The following is a 17644-nucleotide window of genomic DNA, read 5'->3' as shown; positions in this document are numbered from 1 at the left end:
TTTGATTATTTTTGTTTATACACTTTTCAAAGATAAAAACAGTCTTTGAAAATGTTCAAATGTGAGCAATTATAACATGAATTCTCTTTCAACCCTATCACTATGTCCTTTGTTTTCTGAAAAGATGTAGCTGCTCACTCAGTGTTTTGAACTTTTTTTTTCTCCCTGAGAATTCTATAGACTTGTAATTATTGGCAAGACGGCCATGGAGGATACTGGATTTTTGTCAATTAACTAATTAGGGTGGAAGCTATGTCAGTCCTGCTCGTGGGTTCAGTTTTCAGACACAAGGCCATTGCCAGGAAACTGTCTTCTTAGGCAGCTGTACTACCATCACCACCCACCTGCCACCACAGAAAGGCAGTGCTGGACCAGTGCCTAGTCTTTAGTTTTTAGAAATGCAATCTTATCAACACAGGCAGTGTCAGGTTTTCCAGAGATCAGCCAGTTTATTCATTGTTCTTAAGAAACGACGACTGTGCAATAGGCGCAGCAGCGTGCAGTGATCTGGGCCTTCCCTGCCTCTGTGCAGACATGAAAGTGGAGGCTCCTACGAGAGGAAGAAGATCTCTAGGCTTCATTCATATAAGTCCCAGAGAAACTCGATAAAAAATCTTGATTCCACAACCACGAATGTTTCTGATCATTAAGAGAGGGTCTTCTCCCTTCACAGTACAGGATAAACATCGCCCAATTCTGCCCAATTCTAGTTTTCCCATGTTGTGGGACAATGAGCTGTCTACATCATTCAAGCCTTGTTCTTCCCAGCCTTCAGCATTCTGTAAGATGCAGATATCAGTTGTTATTTATTATATATTGAATTTTTATGAATGTGATGAGGGGGAAGTACTAAACAGAAGTTTGATATTTTCCATAATTATGAGCCTGTCCCTATTTGATGGGTACTTTTTATAACCATTAGTTGTTCTCAGAAGAGCCTCTATCAGGTTATGAGTGACTGGTTATATTTAATATAAATGAATATTATAATTGTTTTTAACATTAATCCAAAGTGGCAATGTACCCAGTCTCTTAATGGTGCATTGTGCCTCATATTCAGTAGAATGTGTCCAATACTGCCCACCTGTTGTGATAGATTAAAACTAAATCAAGCAGGTCATCAACAGTCCTAACAGCATGACTGGTGATATGCCTCTTCTTCCATTCATGTTCTTCCTAATATCTTAATAAATGAACATGCCTAGGAAGGCTGCCTGCCATGCTGCTTTGTAGATAATATTACTTCTTGGGAAGATTATATAGGCAATGATGAGAGCATTGATTGGGAAGATTGATCTCTTATCTTCTGGTGGTAAGGCATAAGTTAGATTGATTGTTTTGCCATCAAACAAACTGCATGGGAAACACAATTGGTTTGCATTTGGGTTTTGTTTTATTTGAACAATTGATGATTGGTGACATGCATTAATTTTGTGTGTTACCCTTGTGGTAGCAGATACATTTACACATCAGCATGAAAGTGTGATTTCTAATCAAAGATGATACAGTTGACAGGGTTTTTGTCAGGGTGCATGAGGGCAGTTGACCAATGTACAATCAGGAGGTGCTTTAAGACTAACAAGCTGTTGCCTTCAGTGTTGGTTTGCACATCAAGTGGTTGCAAATGTATCCATCATTCCAAGACACCATCGCCCAAAAATATATATTGTGTTTGATACATTTCTCTCAAAAGTTTGGTGCTTTGTTTGTTTGCTTATTTATTTGTTTGTTTGTTTGAAACCAAAGAAGGGGGTTGATGTTTTCATTACCCTTTATATTTTACTCCTTTCTTTGAGCTCTCCCTTGGGAGAAAAGGAAGATACTGCTAGAGATTCTCCAACAGACGTGGACCACCGTGTTCCAGAAGTGTCAGCTTTTGAACTGGACATTGTTCTGACCTTTTTCTCCTCTCAGTATTCCTTTTCTTGGAATATGGGATTCTACCTCTTGAATATGACCATTAATTTCAGACAAGCATTAACTTTAGCATTCATAGAAGAATGTTAGAGTATGCAGCCATTTGGGTGCTATCAGATTCACAGGTCAACTCTTTGGTTATTTTGTTCCTAGTAAAGTACAGTGGGAACACACTATCCTCAATAAACTGTAAGTTATCAGGGAAAAGATCTTTGTGTTAGAGCATAAATTGATCCAAAATATCACAAAGCATTTTAATGTGAGAAACATGTGCATACATTTTTTTACTATTAAATTTTGCTTTTGCTTGTGTAATAGAATCTTATGTCAGTTGCTTCACTTCTAAATGGGATGTCATGAATCTTTGTGATCCAATGGTCCCAAAAAGAAGCAAAAACATTTTTTTCAGTACTTAATAAAGGAAGACATTCATATCTAGCAATGAAGTTAAAAAATGTTTAAAAGCTATTTTATAGCCTAGCCTCTTTTTGAAATATTACCCTAAGATTGTGCTTTGCTCTATAGTCAGCACAAGGGCAAGCAAAAAGCAAAGGCTATGAGGGGCCACAGGCCCTTTGTCTTCAGGCCTCAGGTTTGTTGCAAGTAGGAGCCATCACATGCATTGCATTTGAGCCTGGGTAAGGGACTGGTCTAAGCTAGCCCCTGTTCCAGCCTTCACCCCCTGCTAGAAAATTCTCTCTGTCTTCCTTCCATACATTTAAGAAATACACATGGGGCCCGAGCCAGTTTGGCTCAGTGGATAGAGCCCACAGAGTGAAGGGTCCTGGGTTCGATTGCAGTCAAGGGCACATAACTTGGTTGCAGGTTCCCCGGTCCTGGTTGGGCGCATGCAGGAGGCAACCAATCGATGTGTCTCTCTCACATCGATGTTTCTGTCTGTCTCTCCCTCTCCCTTCCACTCTCTCTAAAAATCAATGGAAATATATCCTTGGGTGAGGATTAACAAAAAAAAAGAGAAAGAAATACACATGGGAATTTTTATTATTTTTTTATTTATTTGCATATTGACAAACCTTAAGCAGATACTTAAAATCCTAACCTTGGTTTTCATCAAGGTTTTGAAACAAAAATAAAAGTGGAAACTTAAAATTTAATGTAAGGTAAGCCAAGGAAAAACTTTTTAAAGTTGCTTCATATATTCCTCTTTTAAAATTAGCTCATTTTCCAGCTAAAATTATAGAGATGCTATGAAAGGAATCCACTTAAGAAATGGAGAACAAAAAATTATTTTTATTAAATTGGCAAACTGAATATACACATTTTGTGATATACCTTGTTTTTTACAAGTTCTAATTATTTGTTTCTTCTTATTATTAAAATTATAAGGTGTCGATCAATTTGTGACTTTCTTAGAAGTTGTAGAATGAGCTATGGTGTCTTGTATTGTGCAAAGATTAGTAAACTTTAAATTCTTAATTTAGAAATTTTCCCTTGGGTTGTTAGTAATATCTCATGGGTCTAATTTTTATTATGCAGTTGACCTTCATTAAAGCTATTTAAAATGTGTTCCAGATGGAGTAAATCCCTCCAAATAATTCAATATTTCCTTAAAATACATTTTTGCTATAACTAGTTTTTAACAAAAAAAAACTAAGGAATGTTAAGGAATCTCATATTTCTATTTCTACAAATAAGACAGTATATAAGCCAATTATTTTTATTTGCCGAGTACTATGTGATTGTATTTAAACAACAAATACTTCGCTTTATTCAGCAAATTAACATTATTAACTAACTTAACACAAAGTATTCTCAGAGAACGTCAGAGTTCACCAAGCAGGCAGAAATCATGAACTGCTTCTCTTTTTACAGATTGGATGGTGCCAGGTAGTATTCGTATTCTATTATGAATTAGAAGATGTTTAATAAAGTTGCCTCCTGCAGTTGCCTCTGACGTCTAATGGTAATTATTTCCTTTTCATAGTGCTTCAGCTGAGGCTGCAACAGAGGCGGACGCGGGAACAGCTCGTGGACCAGGGCATCATGCCACGTAAGATTCGAGTGTCTGTCATCTCTAATGTAACATAACAATGGGCATGTCCAAGAAGAACCTGTATCCATGTAATCAATATATAATTACCAGACGAGTTTATAAGAAAAACCAGGCTTCAGCATTGCCAACCTAAGGGAATTATTTAAAACACATTTTAAAAACTTGATGCCGTTTAAAAATTGGACTCAAATTTTATATTATACAAAGGAACACCTTTAAAACTCTGTAATTAGGCTAACATCAGTTCTTCAAACTGCAACATTTGTTTTAGTTTTAAATAATTGAAGTAATCGCTACATAATGGATCCAGTGTTACTTAGACTTGCAAAAGTAGCATATAAAATTAACTCAAAACCTTATTCTACTTTAAATTATTTAATTTAAATTATCTTTTATGCTATAGTATAGGCTATAATATTAAATGTGTGTTAGTTATAGGACTAATATTCTATTTATAATTAATAAAATCTTTCTTGCCCGAGTACAGATATTTTCCAACTAGTTATCTCTAAGCTTCAGTCCTTCATTTTTTGAGAGTTGGTTAATTTTAGAATATTTGTCCAGGCTGTCTTTTTTAGCTTTAATCACCAAGTTTGAAGATGAACCCATATTTTAGAGAGGACGAGTGGTGATTTTATGTAGGCCATTAGGATTATTTATATGGATTTTTTCTAAAAGTTGATTTCTCCAAGAAGTAACTTATTTGGCTTTTAAAAAAATTACAAAAAAGCATTTATGCTTCCCAGTCTTCTGAATCATTGATTTTACCTTTTTTGGTTTATAAGGAACAGTTTTGCTCTGCAGTAGATTTTTCCCTTTGAAACCTTTTTTCTGGACCATTAATTGTCTAAATATTTTTAAGCTAGCGTTGTGACAGAGTCAAAGCTGGTTTAATAATCTGCCAGATTTCTTCACCACTACATTCCTGACTATGAACAGGATCAATCAAATAGGAACAAATTATGATGTTTAAGACACCACTGCTAAGCCAGTCTGCTTTTAGAAGCTGGTCCCTGCTTTTAGAAGTTGGTCCCTAGCCAAACCCGTTGGGACTGGCTGCTAGGAGTCTTTGCAGTGCTTCAAGTACCAGAGCTGACAACAGCAATGCTACAAGAGTTGATGGGCCAACTTTTGGAGATGACAGCCTAAGTGAGCTAGTCCTATATCTCACCCACATCATCTGACTGCTTGTAGTCATTAAATGCAGGGTGTTATCAGACAGTGGTGGATATACAAAAGGTTTTGCAAAGATAATTGATAGAAATACTGCAGATGCAAGGATTTAGTAAATAAGCACTGCTTACCCTCACTTTGGGATTCTGGAATATTTAATGTACTAGCGCTTAACATTAAAGAATCACTAGGTCTTTAGAGTGATTTGCATTGTGGTGTGGTAGAAAGAGCATGAACCTTTCAAATTCAAAATTCTAGATTTAAATCCCACTTTGATCACCATCTAGCTATATGACTTCAAGAATTCATTTTACTTCTTGGAGCCTTTCGTCTATAGTGGGGCTGATGCCTACCTTGCAAGGTTGTTGTGATGATCAACAGTAATATAATTGTGATTGACCACAGAGCACTGGGCTAAGCCTGTTGTGGGTTCTCAGTAAATGATAGATCTGTACAACATGAAGTACAGTGGATCTCATGTTCAAGGTCAGCTCACTCAAGGTTAAATGTTCTAAGGACATTTGGGCTTTTTCCAGTAGCTTATATGGCCAATAAAGTCCTGTCAAGGAATCATCAGAGTTCCCTTGGTGATGGTAATTTGTCCCAGCGATTGGTTGGAACTAGTCTAACCTGATATTTGCATTGTCATTATGTATACAACTTCATTTTAAAAGTTTTCTTGTTTTATTTGTGAAATACATATAGTTTTTTAAATTTTTATAAGAGTTTATTTGAGCTAAACTGATGATGTATGCCAGAGAACAAGATCTCAAATGCTCCTATGAAATATATAGTGTGGGGGGTTTTTTGTTGTTGTTTTGTGTGTGTGTGTGTGTGTGTGTGTGTGTTTTCTTTTATTGATTTCAGAGAGGAAGGGGGAGAGAGAGAGATAGAAACATCAATGATGAGAGAGAATCACTGATCGGCTGCCTCCTGCACACCACCTACTGGGGATCGAGCCCGCAATCCGGAAATGTGCCCTTGACCGGAATCGAACCTGGGACCTTTCAGTCCATAGGCTGATGCTCTATCCCCACTGCTAGGGCTGAAATATATAGTTTTAATTATGAAACACTTAAGGTTCCAAATTTTGCAGATCTCCTAAAGGAACTAGTAAATAAATGGAACTGTAGATGTGAACTACTAAGGTTAAGAAGAAACATCAAGAAGTACTGTAACGTTTGACTGAAGTATTAACTCCTCTATTTATACTACGGAACCAATTTCTTTTCCTCTCGCAGCCTTGAAGAGCCCAGCAGCATTCCATGAGCAGATAAAAAGCTTGGAACGAGCCAGAGTAAGAAATCTCACTTTAAAATGTTCTACTTCTCTGCTTCTCTCATTTCAAAACACCTGTGGACAAGTAGCAGTCTTACTCCTAAATATGTCAAAAGAGGAACTGCAGTGAATTTGCAGGATACATGGCATATAGAGTAATATATCCTGGGGTAGTTTTTATCTTAGAAATTGGTAGAAAATACATGACATTCAAATTTTGTTCTTTTAAAACTAGTGACTAGTTTCGTACATACAGGACAAATCATACTTCTCTGCTTACTTGCTTTCAGGGCATAACCACAGTTTTCAGAATAATAATGAAGTAATTCTGCTATTTGTTACCCCAGCAGATGGACACAGACCCTACTGTGTTACCTGTACATGTGACCAAGGGTAGGAGAATCTGGCCAAATCAAAGAATATGGCCACAAGCCACTCTGTGTTATTCTTTGAGTTGACTCCATCATAGTTGCATACCGAATTGATATTTATTATTTTTCTTTAAAAGTACCAATATGCACATTTTTTCTTTTTGTTTTAGGGAAAACTTCTATCATGATTTATGAAAAGCATTTTCCAAAAATTCCTTTAGAATTTTCTCAGGATGCAATAATGATCTCTTAGAGTCATAAAATATAAAACCCTATTGTTTGGAGTTGAGTACAGTTCTGAATAAGAAAATCTGATCAAGGATATGAACTCATCAAAGAAAATATATGAAAAATTTTAGTAAATTGTTATTTAGGTGGATTTTTTTTACTTGACCTGAAGTTTAGATTTTTTTAGATATTTAAATGTTCGAAATTTTATGTCTGTTCAAAAATCAATTTCAAAATTATGAGCCTTTGCCTTTCCCAAGTTTTAAAATAAAGGTCTATAACTTGATTACTCTATACCAGCATATACTATGTCCTTGTACAATGTTGAAGGCTGCAATTTAAATCATATATTGGATAATAGTTTCTCAAAGCACTAATTTCTACTTTTCTGTTCCTCTCAAAATCATGACCAAAAGGGTATCAATTAATTTAAATGGAGTACCTTGAGAGAAAAATATGTAAAACCCACAGTAAGTCATAATCAATTTATGGCAAGATTATCTCTCTTTTTTTTTTTAAGACTGAAAACTTTTTGAAGCACAAGATTCGAAGTCGACCAGATCGTTCTGAACTTGTCAGGATGCACATTTTAGAAGGTAAAAATTTTATTTCTGCTTGTTTTATGTGAGAATGCCGCCATTTCTTTTTATTCCCATTTAATAACTTTTACCCCACAGGCTGACATCCTCCAAATTGGATAGCAACATGAAGACCCAAAGTTATGTTAGGTACATGGGAAAGGTTTGATTCTCCAAATAACCTACTGATGGACTGACTCTTCCCCTCCAGCTGGTACCATAGGTGTCTATCATACTGTCCTGGAAAAACTTTTCAGTCCAGAGGATTTATTCTTCAGAGAGGGACATGTGCCCACTCATTAAGTCATAAAGGGTACAATAGCCACAAGTCTAACCATAGATTTCCCTGTTATGTCTGCCTGGTACAATGTCCACACCTAACATTATTGCTTTGTTGCTACTTGCCCACAACAGTCCAGCTTGATTTAACCATTATCTTAAACACCCTCCACTCAGCCCACCAAATTTTCTCCATCTGGCCTCATCACTTATGAAGCTGGTAGGGATGGTTCTATTCCATCTTTCATGAGACGAATGGCTAAGGCCAGGATATTTTTCTCTCTGAAGACATAGCATTCTTTTTTTACTATTGTTGGCACTATTACACATGTCCCCCACTCTCCCCCCGGCCTTCACCATTGTTGTCTGTGCCCATGGGCTACGCATATGCATTTTTGTTCTTCGGCTAATCTCTTCTATTCCCCCACCCCCACACTCCTCCCCTTAGCTCTGTCAGTCTGTTCCATACCTCCATGCATCTGATCCTATTTTGTTCGTCAGTTTATTTTGGTCATTAGATTCCACATATAAGTGAGATCATATGGCATTTGTTTTTCTCTGACTGGTTTATTTCACTTAGTTTAATAATCTCCAGGTCCATCCATGCTGTCACAAAAGAAAAGAGCTTCTTTTTTACAGCTGAGAGAGAGAGAGAGAGAGAGAGAGAGAGAGAGAGAGAGAGAGAGAGAGGTGAGAAATGTCAATCCCACACATGCCCCACCAGGGGTCGAACCCACCACCTTTTGGTATACAGGACAATACCCCAACCACCTGAGCCACAAGGGCTTTTATCCACTCATCTACTGATTCGCACTTTGGCTCTTTCTAGATCTTGGCTATTGTAAAGAACACTGCTGTGAACATCAGGGTACATATATTCTTTCTTTTCCACAGTGGCTGAAGACAGAGCATTCTTGAAAGCTGGTATCACCACCATAAATTTCTCAAGTTACATTTTCTTTCATTGTTTTGCTTCTCTGACTAATTTATTGAGCAAGACTAGGAGCTTGACCCTGTGATAGTCTTCAGTATGTTAAAACTTGAGAAGATACAGAAAGAATCTGAAAACTTCTCAAATATTCAGACACAATTATCATGTAGAAGAAAGATTAGATTTGTTCTCTCTGGCCTGATGACAGATTTAGTATTAGAATTAGGTTGACGTTAAAAGTAAAAAGTATTAGGTTGTAGCTCAACATAAGGAATAATACCCTAAAGGTCAGGTATGTCCAAATACAGACTCTTCAGGAAGCCACATGGTGGCTGTGATCAAGAGGTGTTTAGTCATTGGCCAGTGAGCCAGACACCAGAGGCCAACAAGTGAACCTGTCTTCATGGAGTTTACATTCTAGTGGTACAGCCAGATAAACAGACAAAATAAATGAATTACACAATCAGAAAAGTGCTTTATAGGGAATAAAGAGGCTACTGTGAGAATAAGTACAGGCTGACACCACATTAAGGATGTTGTAAAGAAGCTCCAAGTATAAAGTTAGCCTCTACAACCCCAAGTAGGGTCTCTTCTAGTCCAAAGAATCAATGATTATGTGACTGTCTTCATATCTGGGGCAGGAAGTGATAGCCCCTGGCTGATAAACTCTTCAGGTTGTGTTCTCAGAAGTCCACTGGACTGAAAAAGTATTTCCAGAACTCCAGTGGTAGGGCAGGAGCCGCTACCAGCTATCAGGGATAAGTGAACCTCCAAAGAAGTAATTTACTGGTAAGTGACTAGGTAATGGCTCTTTCTCTGCCTGCAGACATCTTGACCTATAAGAGGCATTTTTGGAGGAATAATGCTGCCTGTTTCAACTTACCCCCTAACTGTAACAGGCTTTATTAATATAATTAAAACCAAGGCCAATACATTTAGCTATCAAAAGAAATCATATTTGCTTTATATAAAGAAGGCTACCCAACATTTAAAAACCTACTTATGTACATGACTGAACCTTAAGTGATGTTTTTAGGACATCTGTACTCAAGTTGGGATTTTTAAAGTAAGAAAAAATGTGTCATCTATACTTTTTAAAATGCTCTAAAACCACCCCCAAGTTATTTTAACATTATCCCAATTTGATATTTGGCAGGCAAAAGTCTAAATTGTTTTCTGAAGTTTAGGAGCTAAAATCCAGCCTCAGCCTAATGGAAATGAGGTGGTAATAAGACTAGGAACAGAAACATACCGAAATGCCAGCCTCTGAGTATTTATTTTTGGAATAGTTTCTTTCCAAACATATTCCTGGTATCACGAAGATTGTGTTGATGGGAGAGAAGAGGAAGGCAGAAGACTGCTCTACCTAAATCAGCGGTTCTCAACCTGTGGGTCGCGACCCCTTTGGGGGTCGAACGACCCTTTCACAGGGGTCGCCTAAGACCATCAGAAAACACATATATAATTACATATTGTTTTTGTGATTAATCACTATGCTTTAATTATGTTCAATTTGTAACAATGAAAATACATCCTGCATATCAGATATTTACATTACGATTCATAACAGTAGCAAAATTACAGTTATGAAGTAGCAACAAAAATAATTTTATGGTTGGGGGTCACCACAACATGAGGAACTGTATTAAAGGGTCGTGGCATTAGGAAGGTTGAGAACCACTGTAATTATATATGTGTTTTCTGATGGTCTTAGGCGACCCCTGTGAAAGGGTCGTTCGACCCCCAAAGGGGTCGCGACCCCACAGGTTGTCGACCCACAGGTTGAGAACCGCTGACCTAAATCTTAACAGAAGCATTTAAATATCAATCTAAGAGTGCATGATCTAATTCTCACAACCTATCATCCTGTATGGTTAGAAGTGTTTTATCTAACAAGATAGGGGCCACAGTTAGTTATATGCAAAATCATAAAAATGAGATGACTACACATTATTTTAACTTATGGACGTGCATTTATTTGCCAGAATTCTGACTGAGGGCTAGGACCTTCACTTCGGGGAAGGCTTTAATGAATGGAGTTCACTTCATCTTTCTTGCATAAAGCACAAAACCATTGTACATTGTCTACAATTTCCATTTATGGTGGAAGAAAAACTTTAAGACACTTGAAAAGCAATCTGAGTTTTTAAATCCTAGATTTTACAATTTTTCCCCAAATCTTTTATAGTTACTAACTGCCCTAATTTGACAGTGATTTTTTAATGATTTACCTTTCTCAAATTGTTCCAAAGCATTTGTACAGGTTTCTATGAAGCATTTTATTTTTTTATTGTTCTTACATTTTTTAAAAAATCTTAATTGTTGAAAGTATTAATAATCATTCTATTTTTGAACTTTGTCTTTCCTCATAACATCTAATTATATTATGTATTGACATTAGCAATCCTGACAGATATGAACTATTTTGTGGACAATCATGGTTTTGGTGAGCACATAAATCAACTGGTGGAAAGATAAGTGCAGTGACCCATGATCAACATGAGTTTGAGCTGTACAGGTCTACTTATATATGATTTTTTTCAGTGAATGCTATAAATGTATTTTGCCTTCCTTAAAATTTTCTTAGTATCATTTTACTCTAGCTTACTTTATTCTAAGAATACTGTGAATAATACATATAACATATAAAATATGTGTTAATCGGCTATTTAAGTTATTAGTAAGGCTGGTCAACAGTAGGCTATTAGTAGTTCAATTATATGCAGATTTTTGACTGTGGGGGGGAGTCAACACACCAAACCCCTGAGGTGTTCAGGGGTCAGCTATACTCAGATGTGCCGCAGAGTAGTTTATCGGCCTCGGGCTTGCTTTGGGCTTCAACAAGGACATTTTACCTACAAAATGAAGAACATCAGTTAATCCTGAGAATACTTATGGGGACTTTCATTAAAAGACCTTCTGTATAATTTAAGAGGCAAGCAACTTTCAACTCTAAATTTTGCATTAACACCTCATCATTATGTTTAATCAATTATAAACATTATTTAGAACAATGTAATAAAATGTTAGAGTTATGAGAAACACAAGTAATTGACAGAATTATGCAAATGAACAAGTTACGATGTTTATAATAGTTTCACAAGTTCATTTATTTGTAAATAGATGAGTTGATGCTTTTATATGACCATTAATTACTATGTACAGTAATTGAATGTTCTAACAGACACAGGATTATTTATGTATGCAGAAATAAACCCAAATTCTTAATTATGATGATTGACTCTGTGACACATGGGGATCAATACAAGAATGTGATTTGAAGCTCTTCTCATTGTCTCCTGCAGAGAAGTTTATATCCTTAAATACAGATTTCTAAGATACAGTGTCTCTACTTCTAGGAACTGACTTTCCAATGAAGCCAAATCTAAAACAGTGAACTTCTTGAGCCATGGACCACATCTGTCTTGTTCACCCTCTGTATGCCTGATACCTAATAAATGTGAATATGCCGCTCTTGCCATAAATGAACAATAGCAGTACCCCACTTTTTGCTTAAGTTCATGTTTATTTGAGTCAATGGGCATCCATATTGTATAGGCAGTATAAAGCTATCCAGGACTAAAAATATAAAATATATACTGGAGCGGTCTTAAAAAGTCATTTTCTTTTTCCATAAATATGTTGAGAACACATCAATATGTTTAAACCAATTTAACTTAAATTAGTTGGCCTGAAATAGCATTGTGGAATAGAGAGTAATTCAAGTAATGGTTTAAGCTGTGTTTCTTCTTTTAGAAACATTTGCAGAGCCATCCCTGCAGGCCACTCAGATGAAGTTGAAAAGAGCTCGCCTAGCTGATGATCTGAATGAAAAGATTGCTCAGAGACCTGGTCCTATGGAGCTGGTGGAGAAAAACATCCTGCCTGTGGACTCCAGTGTTAAGGAAGCAATCATAGGCAAGACTTTAAAAACTTATTCTGGGAGAAAAACAGCTTGGCAGTTTTAGAGAAAACAAATTTACTTTTAAAGGCCAGCACCAATCATAAGTATTGTTTTCTGGTAGGTTAGAAATTAACACCTGCACTGATTCCATGATTATTATTATTACAGTTGTCCCTCAGCATCCAAGGTAGATTGGTTCCAGGACCCCCCATGGATACCAAAATCCTTGGATGCTCAAGTCCTGTATATAAATGCCATTCGCATTTAACCTACCTACCATCCTCCCATACACTTCAAATCATTTCTAGATACCTAATACCATGTTAATGCTATGTAAATAATTGTTAAACTATATTGCTTGGGAATAATGGCAAGAAAAAGTCTGTACATGTTCACTACAGAGGCAGTCATCTTAGGCCTAACTATGTAGTACATGTCAGCAACAATGTAACATTTTGGCGAAATATTTTTGATCTGGAGTTGTTTGAATCTGAGGATGCAGAACCCACAGATACAGAGGGCTAACTGTATATTAGATACTGTTAAGAATAGCATCTCTTACCAGTAACACAGAGATTCTTCTTACATCCTAAGTTTAAGTCTTTAAGTTCTGATTTCCTTATCACATTGTCTAAGTTAGACTTATTGTACTATACTGTTTAGTTTATGTTGTTTTGTTTAAAATTTTTACAAAGTTCTTATTATTTTTGTTCTCTTTACTTCTAAGAAAGATAAAGAAAAATAGCTTGTTCTGTGTTAGTTCAGCAAGGTAAATAGAGATGAGTATATATGTATTCATTATGAATGGTAGTATTTTGTCCATCTTATCTCACTTTTATCATACTTTGTTACTAATGTTTCCACTTTTTTCTGGTATAAAATTTAGCATGAAAAATAAATTCCAGAATAATGCCACTTATTCAGCAAGCAATTTTTTTTTTTTTGGTTAATCCTCACCTGAGGATATTTTTCCATTGATTTTTAAAGAGTGGAAGGGATGGGGAGAGACAGAGAGAAACATCAGTGTTAGAGAGACACATCAATTGGTTGCCTCCTACACATACCAGACCAGGGCCAGGGATCGAGCCTGCAACCTAGGTACATGCCCTTGACAGGAATCAAAACCTGGCACCCTTCAGTCCATAGGTTAACACTCTATCCACTGAGCCAAACCGGCTAGGCTCAGCAAGCAATTTTTTAAAGTTAATATTCTACTTGAAAACTATGATAGTTTCCATTACTCACGGGGATTTTCTATTTTGCATTAGTATGAATTTCAATCTTAGGCCATTCATAGTCCATAATTCGAAGTAGTACAATTAGCTATGATTCCTTTTAATCCCAAGGAAACAGGCTCCCAAAAGCAAGGTATCAGTATAGCTGGGCCACTCCATGAAGTGGGACTTAACACGATACCCAGTCACCAGCCCTATTTTCCCCATTGCCTCTTACTGCTTTGTAGTAGTTGGATTCCATATCAGGATCCAAATAAGGTCCACATGTTGCCTTTGGCTGATACACCTCTTAAGTCTTAATCTTTTACATGGGCCTTCCTCCTCCTTTCATTTCTTACTATTTATTTGCTGATGAATGTGGTGGTTTTATCTGTGGCATCTCCACATTCTGATTTTACTGGATGCATTTGCATCCACAGGTGTCATTAAAAACTTCCTGTCTCCTGTACTTCCTATAACTGGCAGTTGGATTCAAAGGCTTGACTAGATTCAGGTTTGATTTTCCCCCCAAGTACTTAAGGTAGGTAGTGGTGGGAAGTACATGATGTTCTTTTTTCTTTTTCTTTTTTTATAACCAGATTCCTAAGTTCTTAGAAAAAAAAACAATATTCTCTTCCTTTTTCATTTTAAGTTTGGTATTCCAAGGCAAAAATCAGTTACAAATCATTTCTTTCTTTAGGCGTTGGGAAGGAAGGCTATCCCCAAACTCAGGGAGATTTCTCATTTGACGAAGACAGTAGTGATGCTTTGTCTCCAGACCAGCCCGCCAGCCAGGAGTCGCAGGGCTCGGCCGCATCCCCAAGTGAGCCAAGAGTTAGTGAGTCACCGTCTCCTGTGACTGCAAACACTCCAGCCCAGGTATCACCCTTCTTGTTTTTACCCCTAAATAGAGAAAGTACCTTGCTTTTTTGTATATCAAGTATATTTCTTGTATTTTACATATCAGTACATTCTCACCAGAAGAAAAGTCTGAAAATGTGGAGAAATATCTATTCACCTGTAATCTAACCACTGTTAACATTTTTCAATAGATTATTGCAATTCATTTCTGTTCTATACACACATTTTTATTTTACAGTTTGTAACTCTTAAAATATTTCACATAACTTTTTTTAGATATAATTCATATATCATAAAGTCCACCTTTTTTTTTTACCACCTTAACCATTTTATTTTTTATTTTATTGGTTTTACAGAGGAAGAGAGAGGGAGAGAGATATAGAAACCTCAACAATGAGAGAGAATCATTGATCGGCTGCCTCCTGCACGCCCCCTATGGGGGATCGAGCCCACAACCCAGGCATGTGCCCTTCACCGGAATCAAACCGGGGCCCTTCAGTCCACAGGCTAACACTCTTTCCACTGAGCCAAACCAACTAGGGCACCACCTTCACCATTTTAAAGTGTACAGTTCAGTAATGTTAAATATACTCACATTGTTGTGCAACAGATTGCCAGAATGTTTTCGTCTTGCAAAACTGAAACTATACCCAGTAAACAACTCCCAGTTCCTCCTCCCCCCAGGCCCTAGCAACCACCGTTCAGTTTGTCTTTATGAATTTGACTGCTTTAGATATTTCATATTAGTAGAATCATACAGTATTTATCTTTTTGTGACTGTCTTATTTCACTTAATATAACGTCGTCAAGGTTCACCCATGTTGTAGTATGTGACAGAATCTCCTTTATTTTTAAGGCTGAATAATACTCCATTGTATGGATTTACATTTTTTTTATCCATTTGTCAGTGGACACTGGGTGGTCCCACCTCTTGACTTTTGTGAATAATGGTGCTGTGTACACGGGTGTGGAAATCTTGTTTTCTAGACTTGTTTGCAATTCTTTTGGGCATATACCCAGAAGTGAAATTGCTGGATCATATGGTCATTCTATTTTTAATTTGTTAAGGAAGCTGCATATTGGTCTCCATAGTGGCTGTACCATTTCATATTCAGCAGTGCACAAGGAGTCCAATTATCCACATCCTTGCTGACATTTGTTAATTTATGTACTTGTAATAGTAGCTATGCCAGTGGTATGAGGTGATACCTCCCTGTGCTTTTGATTTGCATTTCTTTAATGATTAGTGATGTTGAGCATCTTTTCATATGCTTGTTGGCTATTTCTATATTATCTTTGGAGAAATGTCTGTTAAAGTCTTTTGCCCGTTTTTTAATCAGGTTATTTGTTTTTCTGTTTTTGAGTTGTAGGAGTTCTTCATATATTTTGGATATTAACCTCTTATCAGATATATGATTTACAAATATTTTCTCCCATTCCATGTGTCACTTCTTCACTCTGTTGATAGTGTCCTTTAATGCAAAGAAGTTTTTAAGTTTGATATAGTCCCTTGTCAATAAATATATATCACTTTTTATTGCTACGTAGTATTCACTTGAACTGAAATACTGCATCTCTTTTAACCAGTTTCCATTGTTGGTTATTTGGACTTATTTCCTGTTTTTCACTCATACACACAATAAGAGCCCCTGTTGTATTCTCACATATTTGCTACACCCTGGTGTGTTTTTTTAATACGTACACTGTTGAGCACTTATTTCATTATTTCTCTGGATAATTACCAGATATGGAAATGAACTTGAAACTTTTGTTGGGCAAAAGATAAGATAATTGCTTTCCAGGAAGGTAATACAGATTTCCAGTCACTATGTGTTTACCACAAGTAGGTAATACCATTACCATAAGTCTTGCACACCATTTGGATATTTGACTGTTTTAATTGACTCCTTGATTTTTGTTAGATTGAATTCATTTGTTCAACAATAATTTTTTTTAACCATCCAAAGTGAGTTTATTCAAAATTGCAACAGTAATGAGAGCATTCAATTAATAAGATATGCTTTTTTAATTTTACTTGTGCTTTACACTGTGATTAGAAGAGAAAGTAAATTGCTAACCATTCTTTTTTTTTGTAATTAAATCTTTATTGTTCAGATTATTACAGTTGTTCCTCTTTTTTCCCCCCATAGCTCCCCTCCACCCAGTTCCCACCCCACCCTCTGCCCTTACCCGCCCCCCCCACTGTCCTCATCCATAGGTGTACGATTTTTGTCCAGTCTCTTCCCGCACCCCCCCCACCCCTTTCCCCCCTTAGAATAGTCAGTCCACTCCCTTTCTATGCCCCTTATTCTATTCTATTCACCAGTTTATTCTGTTCATCAGATTATTTATTCACTTGATTTTTAGATTCACTTGTTGATAGATGTGTATTTGTTGTTCATAATTTGTATCTTTACCTTTTTCTTCTTCTTCCTCTTCTTAAAGGATACCTTTCAGCATTTCATATAATACTGGTTTTGTGGTGATGAACTCCTTTAGCTTTTTCTTATCAGTGAAGCTCTTTATCTGACCTTCAATTCTGAATGATAGCTTTGCTGGGTAAAGTCATCTTGGTTGTAGGTTCTTGCTATTCATCACTTTGAATATTTCTTGCCACTCCCTTCTGGCCTGCATAGTTTCTGTTGAGAAATCAGCTGAAGTCGTATGAGTACGCCCTTGTAGGTAACTGTCTGTTTTTCTCTTGCTGCTTTTAAGATTCTCTCTTTGTCTTTTGCTCTTGGCATTTTAATTATGATGTGCCTTGGTGTGGTCCTCTTAGGATTCCTTTTGTTTGGGGTTCTCTGCGCTTCCTGAACTTGTAAGTCTATTTCTTTCACCAGTAGGGAAGTTTCTGTCATTATTTCTTCAATAGGTTTCAATATCTTGCTCTCTCTCT

The 17644-nt window shown here is 36.6% G+C and overlaps 1 protein-coding gene and 1 long non-coding RNA gene across 10 annotated transcripts in view; one reads left to right on the top strand and one right to left on the bottom strand.

Annotated features, from left to right (window-relative positions):
* The window catches only part of MKL2 (MKL1/myocardin like 2), a 188789-nt gene that overhangs the window by 129732 nt on the left and 41413 nt on the right, over positions 1 to 17644 (top strand). For 8 of the 9 annotated variants that reach the window (XR_002826495.1, XM_023744978.1, XM_014446123.2 and 5 more), the window contains 5 exons: positions 3863 to 3928; positions 6346 to 6401; positions 7502 to 7577; positions 12526 to 12687; positions 14588 to 14766. Coding sequence is in view for 8 of the 9 variants with exons in the window: in XM_023744978.1 (XP_023600746.1) it covers positions 3863 to 3928; positions 6346 to 6401; positions 7502 to 7577; positions 12526 to 12687; positions 14588 to 14766 (539 nt within the window). In the remaining variant the exon portion in view is untranslated. The remainder of the gene's footprint in view (positions 1 to 3862; positions 3929 to 6345; positions 6402 to 7501; positions 7578 to 12525; positions 12688 to 14587; positions 14767 to 17644) is intronic. The other variant, XM_023744982.1, reaches the window with a different exon arrangement.
* The window catches only part of LOC106694540, a 7913-nt gene continuing 988 nt past the window's right edge, over positions 10720 to 17644 (bottom strand). Inside the window, exon 2 of the long non-coding RNA XR_002826496.1 lies at positions 10720 to 11624. This is a non-coding gene — a long non-coding RNA (uncharacterized LOC106694540). The remainder of the gene's footprint in view (positions 11625 to 17644) is intronic.

This window comes from Myotis lucifugus, unplaced genomic scaffold (genome assembly GCF_000147115.1).
Source record: "Myotis lucifugus unplaced genomic scaffold, Myoluc2.0 scaffold_504, whole genome shotgun sequence".
NCBI classification, from domain to species: Eukaryota; Metazoa; Chordata; class Mammalia; order Chiroptera; family Vespertilionidae; genus Myotis; species Myotis lucifugus.
This window is presented reverse-complemented; position numbering and strand designations above follow the sequence as displayed.